The sequence below is a fragment of the Dermacentor silvarum genome, chromosome 5 (assembly GCF_013339745.2).
Source record: "Dermacentor silvarum isolate Dsil-2018 chromosome 5, BIME_Dsil_1.4, whole genome shotgun sequence".
Lineage (NCBI taxonomy): Eukaryota > Metazoa > Arthropoda > Arachnida > Ixodida > Ixodidae > Dermacentor > Dermacentor silvarum.
Genome location: NC_051158.1, coordinates 17520614 through 17536169, shown reverse-complemented (window position 1 = coordinate 17536169; position 15556 = coordinate 17520614). Strand labels below are relative to the sequence as shown.

General features: G+C 41.8%; 1 protein-coding gene and 1 pseudogene across 1 annotated transcript; one reads left to right on the top strand and one right to left on the bottom strand.

Moving 5' to 3' along the window:
* Positions 1 to 10757, top strand: part of LOC119453972 (COP9 signalosome complex subunit 3-like) — a 15772-nt pseudogene extending 5015 nt beyond the window's left edge.
* An 874-nt stretch (positions 10758 to 11631) lies between these two features.
* On the bottom strand, positions 11632 to 15138 carry LOC119452970 (active regulator of SIRT1-like). The gene is made up of 4 exons (XM_037714933.2): positions 14984 to 15138; positions 14477 to 14632; positions 12728 to 12822; positions 11632 to 11789 (listed from the first exon to the last, which is right to left on the bottom strand). The coding sequence occupies exons 1-4, from the start codon at positions 15036 to 15038 to the stop codon at positions 11664 to 11666; spliced, it is 432 nt and encodes a 143-aa protein (XP_037570861.1). The 5' UTR covers positions 15039 to 15138; the 3' UTR covers positions 11632 to 11663.
* Between the last annotated feature and the right edge of the window lie 418 nt (positions 15139 to 15556).

The window sequence follows — 15556 nt, the reverse complement described above, 5'->3', positions numbered from 1 at the left end:
TTATACAACTGTTGCGCATACATCGTCATACATGCGCCGTTTACAAAAAATGCCTTACACGCCATTACGCGATAAGCTAGTCTTTGCGGGAAAGGGCATTGATGGTTGCGAAATACAAGTTGCAAGTTAGCGCTTGGGTGTGTGTCACCTCTTCTTTCGTCCTTGTCTTTTCATGCGCTATAATCCTCACAATGTCATACCAACAAGCCCAAATCACTGCATTACAGGCCTGCAAAAATTTTAAGTAGACTGCTATTAATGTTATGAAATGGCTTTGACAAGTTTGTGTGTAGTATATTAGTTACAATTACTTTTGAAGGTAACCCTTTTTATACTGTCAGTGTCCTTTGAAGCTGTATTGAATACTTTCTTTGTATTTCCTGAACTAAATAGCTACTTACAGTCACTTCTACTTCCTGTTCTTTCCTCATAAGGGGGGGGTGCACACTGAAGGAAGGAGTGTTCATTTAGTTAAACTACAATTTGATTGCTCTTCAGCCTTTTTGTTTCTATGGTTTTTAAGCTTGCACATGTCACATATGTGGATAGTGAGAGAAGAGGACAGCCATGCTTAGTGTTCTGCTGTGTTTACATTCACAGGCCATTACCACAACCAGCATGGCAGTGAGTCACATTATGCTTGAAGCTTACAAGAAGTATATTCTGTTGGCGCTGATCTTGTATGAAAGGCAAGTTACATTACAGTGCTTTGTTTTGTGTGCCTCAGCTTGCAGATGGCGAACAGTGCAGACTATGGGCAGTAGATATACAGACAGGACGGATGCACAGGATTTTTAAACTTCTGGGTTTTTTAAAGGCCAACTGCAGCAAAGTCTTAGTCGCATGAGAAGCCTAGTTTGAAATAGGGCAGATATATGTCATTCTCCATGAAAAGCTTTACGCTAGAAATACGAGACGGTGTGTCATGACAAACTATAAGAAATTGTCGTTTTTGAGACTGTGATTGAAAAAAAAAAAATGCCACCATTACCGCTTCCTACAAATGGCATAGCACTTAGAACGGTGAGAACCACCAGCACAACTTCTCAGTATGACTGCCGAGATTGGAGTCCACAGTGTGCTGAAAACCGTGAAGGTGATGTGCTGGGATTTGTGTCAAGTCCATTAAGCACCAGGTGCGTGCATCATCTCCTAAAGTGCTATTACAACAGTTAATAAAACAATTATGAGCCCTGCAGCTTTTCCAAGATTGCTTCGGTGGTATATACTAGTCATTTTATAACCAAAGTGAAATGTCATTGCAGTTGGCCTTTAAGTGCATCCTAGAAACCAAGAATAGAATTTTGCCCTGCAGTGTGTCTAACTTAGCTGGCATCGATGATGAAGATTGTGCCTGTGGAAGCACACAGTTCCCTCTAGCAAGTTACGGTGTCGCCGGCGGCAACCACAAGCAGCCTGGTATGCTGCCATAATAAAATAAACATTGGATCATGTTATGCATGGAGGTGGAGGGCAGACCAGACAATTGTGAGGGGGACAGACAGCTTGCAGGGCTTCTACCACGCAGTCGTGTATACCTATTATAATAAAATATTTAACAGTTCTATATGACCATATAATTAGCATCTGCATGCTTTTGGCTCTCCAGCACACTCACCAAAGTTATTATGGTGTAAGCAACCAATGAAGTCGATTGTCACTAATGTGCTGATTATGCTTTGTTGATGGAACTTGTGCAGGTCCCCACTTTGCCCAAGTACACATCTCAGGTGGTCACCAGGTTATAAGGGTGAGCACTCTCCCTCATCTACATAATGTGACCTAATGTGCATGTTATGCTGTAAGTTCTGTTGATAAGCCAACCCCAAATGAATAGTCTGACTTCAGTTCATAGCAAGCCATGCCACAATATGCAATATTCCAGTATTACTCACCGCAAAGAGCTCGTGCTATGTTATGGCATTCCAGTTTGAGCATATTCGTGGGAACCAAAAATATAAAATTTCATGATCGTTATTTTTTATCAGTGTATTTTGTGGCAGCTGGTGTTATCTTGACTTATAGGCACCTAGACAGCTTCATATTGTCCAGGCAAACTAGTCAACTTTCCTTAAATTTTTAGGTGGAAAAGTGTTTAATAACTGCACCCCACTTTGAAAGGGATAAAAACACGTATGTACTACGTAAGTCTGTGTTGTACTATCAAGTGCAAAACAGCCGCATTGTGAAATGAGACATGGGTTCCGCAAACATTCATCTGAAAAAAGTAGTTATCTAATTTGAGTGGGAGATTGCAGCACTTTTGACATTCACAATTAATCTAGGTAAAATAAGTGAAGCAAGATATTACATGTTATGGAAGCAGGGTTTGGTGAAAATCTGTGTTCGGATGTGCATATGGTGAGAGAAAGTGGTACTGTCCCAGGATATGGGCAGCCCCTGCAGTGGTGAAATGAGCCACAGTAGTTCACCTGGATACTAACCCTTAGTCATTTCAAGATTGTGAGCAAGGCTTGTGTTGTGGGCAGTGCACATGACTTGTTCATTTCCTTTCAGCCATTGAGCCAACCATACCTGGACCTTGCTTCAGCTTACACTTCCAATAATCCGGATGAAGTCAGGGCTGTCCTCACCAAGCATGCTGAGACTTTTTCTCGGGTAAGATGGCCTACTAAATGCACCAAAGGGCATTCAGTGTTGCTCATATTTAGCGAAGCTGATGCAGGTATAAGCAACTAATTTCATATTTTGCGTACATTGAAAAGTGTGTTAATTCAAACTTGCCATAGCAAACCGCGTCAAAAGGCTATCGCAGGAAGTTGGGGCTAGTGTGGCCTATGGCAAAAGACAGGTCTGGTGGAATGCAGCATGACAAAGAGTAGCTGAATGTTGCAGTTTAAGCAGAGTGCAAACGTTGTTGTGTCAGGAGTGACCATTAAGCAGAAGTAACATGCACTGCTGTTTTGTAGAATTTGAGCTATCTACCATAGATTCAGTATTGTAGTGAGTTCTTATGCCGTCTGGCTATTTGTATCTCAATGAACATTGATTGGAAATTTCATGCTGTGGGCATCAAAGCATAGCATCTGATCTACTTATGTTTGCCTATTTTTTCACCAGGATAACAACACGGGTCTGACGAAGCAGTGTCTGGCTTCACTTTACAAGAAAACATTCAAAGGTTGACCAAGGTAATATACCCTCCTTGTCTCGTCAAGTTCAACACATGCACAAATATTGTAAAGCTTTGTCATACTTGCATTTCATTTAAAATGCACATTTATCCTGGGTGACCCTGAGCAAATTATTGTAGCAATTGTAAGGTGTAAAATGCTTAGTCAGTAATAAGCTTATTAGTCAATTACCATTTATGTTTTGCATGCTTTATACTATGTAATCACCTTTTGTTATATAGATGCCTTGTGTGAGCTAATTTTTTAAATCGATGGCAGCTCGAACTTAGAAAAGACGATGCGCCATCTGTGTGTTTATTTTTTGTACTATGATTATCATTGTAGTACTATGTCATTTGCCCGTCAAGCTGTCATTTAGAGAAGTGCCGTGACCTCAGCTTCAAAAAGTCTGGTTGACAGGTAAGCTTTGGCGAACACGGACTTCCAAGATTGTGCAAAACGTCCTGGCAGTGCACTTTCTGCAAAACTGTTCTGGTGGTCTCACTTGAACGTGCAGAAGCATTTCACAAGCTTTTGTGTCTCGATTCTTCCTCTTGTTATTTTCCAGACATTTCTGACACTGTCTTTGACAGACATGGCAAGCAGGGTGCAACTGTCTGGAACTGGGGATGCGGAAAGGCACATACTCAACATGGCAAGTTGATCCGTCTTCTTTCTTATCTGTAGAGACAATGACACAAGCATTGCTCATGGGTTCTGCTTTCATTGACGCATTATTTTTTCTGGCCATGGGGCACTGGCTAGTCTGGCAAATAGGCGGCCGGTTTCCCCGTGTGACTTGGTATCTAAATGTGACCATCACATGAAAATGCATTGCTTTTTCTTTGTGTGTTTTGGTGATGCTGATTAGGTCCTCATTAACTTATCATTCCATACCACAAACTTGTGTTATATTTCTCACCTAAATAAGCATTTTCAGGCATCAAACTCGGTATATTCAACATGATACGTTGGGCGTTGTGTGCTGCTCATTAAAGCAGCTCATTTATTAGTTCAGACATACCTTTAGGTGCGTCAAAGTGAATTATGTTTGTGCTGCCACATTTACACCAACAACCTGTTCCTTGTCTGCTTAGATTGAAGACGAGGAAATTTTTGCATCGATTAATCAGAAGGATGGCATGGTGGTGTTTGTGGACAACCCGGAGAAGTACAACACACCACTCATGTTCAAGAGGCTTGAGGAGGAGGTAAGCTGAGGGTACAGCAGTGCATCACGAATTGAGAGTACAGTAAACCCTCATTAACTCGAACTCTGTTATCTCGAAATATTGGTTAAGTCAAAATATTTTTTTAATGTCAATTCCATGTATTTTATACTTATCTCTACTGCGAAGATGTTGGGAAAAGGTCATTACCCAAAGGTTTCAATATTTAGTGCGCAGCTGTGGTATTGCTAAAAAGTGACAGGACTGCAAGTTAGTAGCAAATTTTGCTTCATTCTACACTCTTATCGTCCACCATTCACGGCTGGTTGTGACCTCATTGATAATGCAGGCGGAGTGTAGCTCTGACCCCGAGAAGGTACACACCTCAACATGCACGCTCACATGTGCGCGGAGCGTCGTCAGGTTGCTCATTCGTCTGCATTTCTGTTTGTGGATCTGCGCGATACGCAATCCTCGTATGAATACCGTGTGCTACGCCAGCTGTGCCGCATGTTTTTGGCATTTTCTTAAGAAATAAGTTTATGGCCGCAATCCTGTAGCGATGCCTTTTCTTATCGCATTTCTTCAGTGGTTTTAGTGATGCTCTGCCCGCATTATCAATAATGGGACGAGTCAGCCGAGAACGGTGGATGAAAGAGTGGCGTATGATCGAACGAAAGGCATGGCTAAAAAATCGCGTCCCTGGGGTGGTATTCCCAGTCGATTACCTTTTTGGGATACAAGCACTTTAGTGATATTTTGCGTGACTGGGCTTTGCACGCATAGGTGGCTGCGTGCAACATTTACTTGGCTCTGTGCGAGGATTGCTGTTTCCCGTAGACGCCCGACATGTCGGGTGCCGAGTCACACAAATCTCACAAAAGTGATCTACCACAAATACCACTCCCGGTATGTTGAGCTCTTGCAAGAAATTTAGTGGCTATTGGCACCTATTTCGAAAGATTGTATGTGGTCTATGCGCGGCCAGGGGCTTATATTTTCGTGAATTCGCTTATCGAAATTTTTCCCAGGTTTTACAACTTCGAGTTAACAGGGTCTTACTGTACCAGCCTAATGCCGTGCATTACCATATTTATTCCAATCTATGCGGATAATTTTTTTTTTAAGAGTTACTAAACTCCTAGGTTGGCTTAGAGTCTACACCAGCCTAGATTAGAGCAAATGTGCCATGTCCATAGCTTCAAAATATTGCATTTTAGTGTCTAACCAGTGCCATCTGTTGTAATTACACTGGTCAGACATGCATCTTACAACAGAAGTAAATTAAACATGTTCCTATAGATTTCCTGATCTTTCGCAAGGTTAATGAAATATGTACATCCAAAATATAACATGGAGGGGTACTTTTGATGACTTGAAAAAGAAAGAGAATATTACACTTACAGTTCCAAACTAACAAGCCATAATATAGCTGTATCCATGGTTTGTAGCATAGTGCGATGGGCAATCTGTTAGCACATAGTACCACTTGTGCATGTACTGGGACTCGCTTGAAGGCACATTGCGGTAATGGACCATGAATTGCACCGATGGATCTTACATCGTGCTACACGTACTAAAATGTTCTTGCTGTAGAAGTATAGAGAACAGGACTAGTTAATATTCTTGCATGCTGAAAGGAACAAACACAAGGCAGAGAGGTGCATGCCTTGTCTTCCTTTTCTGCATTGTCTTTTGACATTGTTTTTTGAAGGCGTTCTAACAAAAGTGCGATGGGCTGCACTGAGGGGTAAAGTGCACCAACCCATTAAGGTATGAAGCCAACTTCCAGGAAAAACGTTTGAGTAGAAGGTAATGAATACAGGTTACTAGTCTATGTTATAGAGCACACTCGTTTAGGCACACGACAGCCTCGTAATGTGTGTAACAATCTTTTGTGTGAATTCTTTATTAGAAAATAAATGCGGGTCTCACGCCAACACTTATAACTTTGTCTCATCACAACAAAACAATTTTTGGCAGCAATTTAGGTGAACCCCTGAACTGTGCAATAAACCAAAACTAATTCAATTAATGAAATCCTCGGAGCACAGTGAGTAAAAAAAAATAATAATAAATATGCACTTCCAATTGGCATGCTTTGCTATAAAAGGGAGCCATATCGTAACTTGTTTTCGATTTTATTTGTTGTGGTTCAGTGCACACCCAAAAATGTGAAAAATAAGTGTGCAATGTTTCAGCAAGAAATATTTATTAGGAATTTATTAGGAATTAGAAATATTAGTTATTTGTTCGCGTATGAAAGAATTGCAAAAAAAAAAAGCTTTCGTGAAAAGAAACAAAAATGATTTCAAAGAAATGCATTGCACACAATAGACTTTCGGGAGTGCTAAAATCCCTCATATTTGTAGCTTGTCTTGTTTTGCTCGTGTGGTGCCTCATCTATATTTTCTAGCTTGTTTTGCAGTCCCACTGCACACTGCAACTTTCGTCTGTTGATTGCGGGCAAACATTTGTTTTCCTTGCCTCTTCCCTCTCAACTTCCCCATACTATGGCTACCATTATGAAAGAGAAGACTACAGCATGTAAACGGCCGCTAAACAAGATCATCTGCTGCTCCTTGACATGCACACAAAAGCTCCAGAATGTAAACAATGCATTTCAATGTAGTGCAACCCCCTTGTGAGAGTTACTGTTTGTTAAAGATAAAAACATCCTGAAAATGCCCTCAAAGCATTATTACTTGTTTAGACGGAATATTAATGTGAAATAAAAAAAAGAAGACTGCACAGTTTGGGCACTTATAAGTTTTACAGGAAACGGACGTTTTCAGTTTCACAAAGGGATGGGTTGAATTTCTTGCTGTATCCTTCAACAGAAACAGCATAGGAACAAAGCTTCTTCTACAAATGCTCCTCGGTGAATTGCGCAATTAACTATACAAAAACAAAAAAAATCGTCATTTTGAAAAAAAAAATTTTTCAAGTTGGTCTCGTACCTTAAACATACTAGGCAAATCATCTTGCTCTGGTTTGGATGCCTTAGCATCATCGCCCCCTTCAATGCGCTGAATTCAGCTCACTATTTGCAGATCTGTGCCTCTTTCCATCAAGAGGTCGACTTTCTCACATACATAGGTTGGATGGTGGCTGCTCACTCAATTGTGCAGCATGGCATGGCAGTGGACAACACTTGCATACGTAGGCAAAGAAACGGCGCTATTTAATAGGATAAGAGGAGATGACAAACACGGGTGCTCGTGTTTGTCGTCTCCTTTTATCGCATTCAAAAGTGCTGTTTCTTCGCCTTGGTGCAGTAAACCCCCTTAACTCGAAGGTGTAAAAACGGGGAATATTTTCGAGCAACACGAAATCATGATTATTAATAACATCCGGCCAACAGCGCCTAGACCACATGGAGCCTTTCCAAAAATGCCTCCATTAATATTCTCGGTCATTTTCGCGTGCATCGGCGCTGGACATGTTGACGTATACGAGCACTGTGCCAAGACAGCGGCCTTGACACTGAGTCAAGACGGGTGATCCTATTGCAATACTTGAAGCCAGTCATGCTGGCATAAGCAGTTCCAAACATCTGAAAAGCTGGCACTGCTACTTTCTGCATCGTAATTTCAGACACTTTCACCGTGAGAATTGAAACTGAGTTGCGGTAGAGCTCAATTGCCCACCACGGTGGCTCAGTTAGCTAAGGCGTTGCGCTGCTGAGCAGAAGGTCGCGAGATCGAATCCCGGCCGCGGCGGCCGCATTCCGATGGAGGCCAAATGCAAAAAAGCCCATGTGCTTGCATTGTAATGCACGGTAAAGAACCCCAGGTGGTCAAAATTAATCCGGAGACCTCCACTACAGCGTGCCTCGTAATCGGCACTGGTTTTGGCATGTAAAACCCCAGAAAAAAGGAAGAGAGCAATTTTCGCGCCTTTAGCAGACGCCCGTGGCGTTTACGCCTCGCCATCGAGCGTCCTTATCAAGCCGCAATTTCGCTGAAACGCTGTGGGTTCACATGCCGGCTTCCCCTGGGTGCCGTATGGGCTGATCGCGCCTGTTAAAAAGTGCCGATCATCTTTAAGGTCACGATTAATATGCTGTGACCATATTGATGCATCACTGACAGTGTCCTAAATGAGAGAGCTTCAACTCCCAGCTCACCGCTGCTGCGTGAGCCCACAAAAAAGTGGCAGCAAGCAGCCGAGGAAGTGCGCGGGGAGTGGCGTCTGGCTCGGCTGTCGAGCTGCCCCATTGCCTTTTCCCCGGTAGTTTCAAAGTTGAGATAATCGGTGAAAAATACGCTGGCTGACACCACAGTCGTAAAGAAAAAAATTGCCTTAACCGATATTTTGAGATATCAGAGTTCGAGTTAACGTGGACTTGCTGTATGTACCAACCAGCCGAAGTTAGCACACCCTTGCATATGTGCAGTACTAGTTGTGGAACAAGAAACTGACTTTGTACTTCGGCGAAGTTTTGCTTCAATAGCACAACAAGAACTTTTCCATTAGCAATAGTACTTGTGTGGCTGCATTATGGACTCAAAAATGTTGACCAGAAATGCCTGGTTATAGTTCTGGCTAGTCATGTCGTATTCTTATTTCCTGCTTATCGACTTTTCCAGATGAGAAAGTTTATTCAGCTGAATGATAAATTGAAGCAGATGGACCAGGACATAGCCACAGACCCCAAATATATTCAAAAGGTGAGACGCATGCATCATATTTTTGTTGTAGTGCATTGTGCAGGCTTCCTTTTGTTTGTCTTGTACAATAGTTGCTTTGGCAAACCTGTAAACTAGAAGCAAAAAAAAATTTACTGCAAGCCTCATAATGAACTGCTCATTCCGTTGCCATTCTTTACCTATCTATCATCTTCGCGTTTTACCCATTCAACAGCTGTTCTATCACAAGTTGTCACTCATTACATTTCGTCTCTTTCATCGTGAAATATCATTAGACAGCCTTCCTTTTGATAAACTCATGAACAAAAATACTAGGTTTTCAGAACACAATAATCTTCTTACCTAAAATCAGATCCAACTATGGAAAATTTACACTTCGCTTCTATGCTATTTCACTTTGGAATCGCATCCCTGTTAATATTAAGTCATGTCTTTCATTGCAATTTTTTTTACACAATATGAAAAGAATGCTGTTAGCAGAACCATCTTTTCTTTTGTCATAAATACATTTTCATAATCATTTTCTTTACATTACTTCTATTATTGTATCGTTAGGCTTCATATTTCTGCAAAAGAATTTGTATTTGGATTGTTCATTGATATGTAGAAGAGTAAAATGTTTAGTTACGCATTACTAGATACTCCTGGTTTTGATTATTTATTGTGATATTATTGTATAGCATTGTTTTAATACACATCTAATTGTTTTCTATTTATAACTTGTTCCCTACAAATTCAACTTTTTGACGCGGTTTTTTTTCCCTTTTTTTATTTTGTTTGTTTGCCCTCTTCTTGCTGCTCTAATACTCTTATGTATCCACTAATGATAGGAGGTCCCCTTGGCAGTTTCTTACTCTGGGACCTCCTGATACTGTATATAATATGTAAGCCTTTTTTTTTTTTTTTTTTTTTTTTGTACATGCAATAAACAATAAACATCCATACTAAAACAGCTGCTGCCAAGATGCATGGTGTGAAAGACATACGTTATGTTGAGGTTTAAATAAAAAATATATTCGAGCGATAGCCGTACTACTGCAGGTACAAACCTTGAAAATGCCTGGTTCCCTAAATCTGACCTTCAAGCTCAGCCAAGGTCAAACTGGGACTTGGCCTGCTACTGCCGGTGGCAGCTGGGTGCGTAGGCACCCATATCTTGAAAGCGATGTGCTGCCGGCGCCGAGCAGCGTCTGTCCTTTCCTAAAGCAAGCAAAACAGTGCTATGACTCGACAAACTTGGTTTAACCGCGTTCAACCACGGCAAATTTTGTTTCACGAAGTCAGAGGGGTAGTTCAGGACCCCTTTAACATCACAAGCACCTTGTCTATCACCTCAAGTTTCCTGGAAAAGAGTGTAAAAACCAGAGAACCTTGACAGGCTCTCTGGAGCCGACAAGACTGTTAAACGCCGTATTTATTTCTTGATAACGAACAAGCTCAACTTGTTCAAAATATAACCGCGTAGCCCTCTTCCTGTAGTTTCGCTTGTAGCACTTCAGGATGCGAGTCAGTAACTCAATAGTCATGTTACTCCATTTGCAGTGTTCGGGACAGCAAGATGACGATCAGCCAGGCAGCTCCATTGGAAGTAGCAAGCTGCCCACATTTTCCATGTGAATGCTTTGCACTTTGTGGCATTGAGTTTGTGTTTGCCAGCTTCTCATTTTTCATATTGGTGTGTGCTGCGCAAGTGTGTGCAAATCCCTGTGTTTAGGCAAAAGATTGACAGAGCAAGCATACTAACATTGGTGCTTCCTCCTTGAGAGAAGACAAATAAAGCTGCGAGGCATCATTGTTTCCCACCGTGTACTCTTTCTATGTGTGCAAGCTTGCATGCCTTGATTACATCACTTCTGTTTTTAGCGGATATGACGTCACATTTTTTCTTCCCCCAGAAGTGTTTTCTCCTCACACAGATAGCGCTAAGTCCTATGAATCGCCATGTTTTGAACGTATGTGCTTCTATGGAAGCTTCGCTACCAGGTATATTTACCTTAGAAGAGATGCGAGGCTTCCAGCATGGCGTCGCACAGGCAAGTATAGGAATGCAAACACACTTTGCCGCACGAAGTGTCACTTTAGCGGTGCACTGCTACACTAGAAAGTGTCATTTAAATTGATGTCAACGGGTATATCAGACTGCACTTACATATACATGTATTATGCTTCAGGCAATATTTGTAAAATAACCTGGTCAACTGTCGCAAGCAAAGACAGGATGGCATTGCACTGAGCACCCAAGTGACATGTTCGCTTTTGGAAGCGAAATCTGGTGAAGTGGCAAAGCATCGGCAGCTAAAAAACAAAGATTGCTTTCTTTGGCACAGGAAGAATAGCAGCTTCCTTTGCAAACAGCACGGGAACACTTTTGTGAAATTGCAAGAATAATGCAGTCAGTAGTAGTGCTGCTAAATATTCCATTTTGAAGCACTGATATCAAAGCTACGCACTTTGATGCAGCGAAGCAAGTTTTACGAGTACACTTTTTGGCAAGTGTCACTAAACCTTTGCCTGCCCCTGACGCATGTAAATAACCACTCCTCTAACACCCAACAAGCTGAGAGTCTTTAAACAATTGGAACTTAATGGCATCACAAGGGAAACCAACAAATTAACTCTTGTGCCACCTCATTACTGTTAAGATGATTTACTTTTTAATGAATACTGCAGCCCACATAAAACCACAAATACATTTAATGATAACTCCATTAGGATATGTGATATTCCTCCTCAAAGCGGCGAAAGTCCTCGTCTGTGAATGCAGTTGGTCTGTCGTCGTCATCTTGAATTGACACGTCAGCATTAGTCTTCTGCATCATGGAATGCAAGCCAGCCTGTAACATGGTGCAACGGAATTGAACCAATATTTCACACATGGGCGCCCACTTCTTGCAGATTCACGCACGCACAACATGTAGACTCACAGCAATACTTTGGTTACAATTATAATATTGACCAGAAAGACCAGAGTGCAGTAAAGCTTGTGCAATATTAAGATGACTCAAGGATAGATGCAACTGGCAAATGGCAACCATTCATCATGCATATTCCATTCTGTGCTGCATTTTATATCTATGAAGCAACAAAACGACAGACACTGACCAAAATAAAAGCTAAAAAATAATAAAAACTGAGTAAAAGCCGTTTTCTCAGTTTTTATTATTTTTTAGCTTTTATTTTGGTCAGTGTCTGTCATTTTGTTGCTTCATGTTTCATCCCGACCAAACGGGCTTCCGTTGAACCCTCGATTTCATTTCATATCTATGAGCCTGATTATTACAGCAACTACCTCATGCTAACAGCCTTGGTTATAAATGAGGAATGATAACCACTACTCGCGCATGTCCACTTTATCATGCACAGCAAGTGAATTTTCGCAGCTCAATTGGCGATCATTATCCCCATAATGCCAAACATATCTTAGCTACACTGAGTTTCATACCTCAAGATGCTTATTTAGGTGTGGAAAACTTCATACATAGCCTAAGTAGCATTTTAGATAGCTGGAGTGAGTTTTAGTTATGAATATTTCAGCAAACAAATCACTTACTACACCAAGTCTTTACTCGCATAATTGTGTACTCGACATGGCCAAAGTATGGGCAAACAAGTTGTTCTAATTTTCTTTTATGTGTTGACTGCGTTTGGGCTGTATGTAAATAGAACGCAGCAGCACTCAACATTTATTTTCTTATTTACAGTAACTGCAGGAAGGCTGTAGTTAGGAGGAGAAAAAACAAAATAAGACATGACTTTGTGCAATGCCACATACCCTATTGATTACCCTACTACAGGTCTGTGACAGCTTCTTGAGAGCTTTAACATTCTCTTCTGTGTAGTCTGCCTCTTGCGCCTGTTTAAATTCCTCTGTGCAAAAGAGACGAGCATGCAAATCATTGGGTCAAACAATGTGGAATAGACATGGTGTTGTATGCTTCACACACTGTTTGTTCAAATTTTAGCTGTGCTGCACTGTTCTCAAATATTTTGCATCACACATGGTGGAATCTACGTAAGGGAAGAGGTAAATTAAAGGTTCATTCACACTGGCGACTGACAGCGGTCACGCGACCAAGTTGGTCGCAAATGGTTGCTTTTCTCGAAAAAATCATTTCGGTCCACTCGCTCGCTGCTAGATTTCTTCAGTCGCGTGACCACAGTCGCAAAACTACAGAACCAATCTGATTCGCAGGAACAGGACGCCTGTATACGCTGATGGTTATTTTATGTGATGATGCAATTCTGAGCAAATGGTGACTGGCCAGTCACACTTGCCAGTGTGAGAATCGGTTGCCAGTCACAAATGGTTGCGTGACCTCCTCAAGTCGCTGGTGTCAATGAGCCTTAAATGCTATACAACTATGTGCTACACATACAATTTTGTTTATTTTTATCCTATGGATCATGCAATGCCATACAATGCTAATTTTTATGCACAACACCATTCACAAGCTATGCTGAAACACTAACATAAAATCAGGTGGATGCACAGCGTGCGAGCATTGCCTCCTTTACCAGATGCCTGCGGAATGGCTCGCACTCCCATCAGAACGGGCCTGCCCTCAATTGTGACCAAGCGTTGTAAGGTGGCGTTAGCGATCGACATTATCATCACGGGCAGCAGGCGGTACCAACGGTTACCTAGCCGTCGTGCTTATGTGGTTGGTACCCCGGTGAAATCACGGTCAGCACAATCCATGCGCTTTTTAAAGGTTGGTTGTCTGGCTCTAGAATAGCTGTCAGCTTTAATGCCTGCAAACATCCGCTGAGCTATGATCGAGGTTAATGGCCTTCGAGATTGACGTGCACGCGCAATTAAGATTTCAGAAGCCACACGAAGTACCACCCACTGGTTCTGTCAGCCACATGTGGCGTTCGCGACCAACACTAGTGGAGAGGAGGAAATGGAAAGGGTTTGGCTTCTGGTTTTTTTGCTCATGCGGTAGGCATCTAGTAAAGGAGGCAACGGTGTGAGATGTCAACACATTGATGTCAAAGGCAATGTGTGAAGCTTAAGGGGAAAATGGTGTTCAGGTGTATAAACAGAATTATGACACACATGTACCTTTTCTGGTACAGAACTTGGTACATGATTCTGTACCCTTTGTGTCACAGCGGCAAATACCCATTCTGGAGCATTAGACAAGAATGGGCACACATGCGGTGCCACAGACTGAATGGCTAAATCAAAAAATCAAGTAACTCAAAGACGCCATTGAATACAATATGAGTGAACTTATGAATTAAACAAATGAAAGGCCCCAGGATTCCTGGCTAAAATAAAGCAGAATTAGTACACGTCAAATTATGTCTCAAGTACACTGCACCCATTTAGGACACTTACAGTCTTTGTATATCAAATTGAATTAGACGAAACACTCACTTTTTCATGCATTTCTTCATGGGAAATTTTACAACATAGCTGTAGCAATTCAAAACTGGCCACGATGCACCATTCTCAAATTTTCCCTACGATTCTCTCGCCGGCTGTGAACATTCTGGCAAGAATATATCAAATTACCTATGATGGCTCGGGTCCGCTTTTCCTCACTTGGCAACGCCTTCCGGCGCATGGCGCCCTGACGTTTCAAGGGTTTTTTCTTCGTGCCGTGAAGAGTTGGCTCAGCCTGTGCACGCCGGCCCCTACATTTCTTCTTCGATTTTTGGTTTTCGCGAACTGCAATCAAAAGTATTCCACTTCAAATCAACAACAAAAGTAGTTAATTGGCAACATACATACTTTCAAGAACGTGCACGCTATTTCTAGAGCTTAGCATGCCGCCACCGTCCGACCACCTGGCAGCTTTTAGCAGGTCGTGCTTTTGGCATGCTAGCCGATACCCTACGCGCACAAATCTGGCGCGCTTAGCTTGAACGCGTAAGGCAGGCGGATAGGAGGGTATTATGCTAAAGCTCGGATGACTGTGCCGTAATGAGGGCTTCATTCACAAATTAAGTTTAAGGTGTTGGGTTGTCCAATAACCCTGCCAAACACTTGATAGCATGTTAGTCAATAGGAGCACGTTACCTTCTTCCAAATCGGTGAACAAGTTTAGAGCCCTCCGCACCAGGGAAGCTGACATGTCGCAAATGAGTGGTAAATCTGATTGAATGGGACCAATGCCAATGCAACTATTACGTCTTATAACAAACGTGACTCACGGATTGTCTTGGCCAGGCCGAACTTGACCCGGTGACTGACAACAAAGGTCAAGACATGGCGGTAATGGCGTTTCTAGCAGTTCTAGTAGACAAAAGCACAGCCTTCGAGATCAGATTTGTAGCCCTTGTTACTTCTAGTGCTGTTGATAAACAATCATATTAAAAACAAGACAGTACATAGAGCCAATTATAATAAAAAAATTGAAAAATACTTGTGTTCTTAGCGTTGTCCACCATTTCAAAGTGAAGGGTTGGGTCGAGCCGTGGTCGAGCCACGCTACCATCTAGTCACTTAAGTCCCTAAATTTTCTGCTTTTTAAAAAAGAAGAAAATCTAGAGACTTTACGAAAACCGGAAGCATAAGAGTAGAATAAAAGCATGAATAAAAGTAATAAAAGTATAACGGAAGCGATAGAATCCAAGCCAAGTTGTGTTGTCT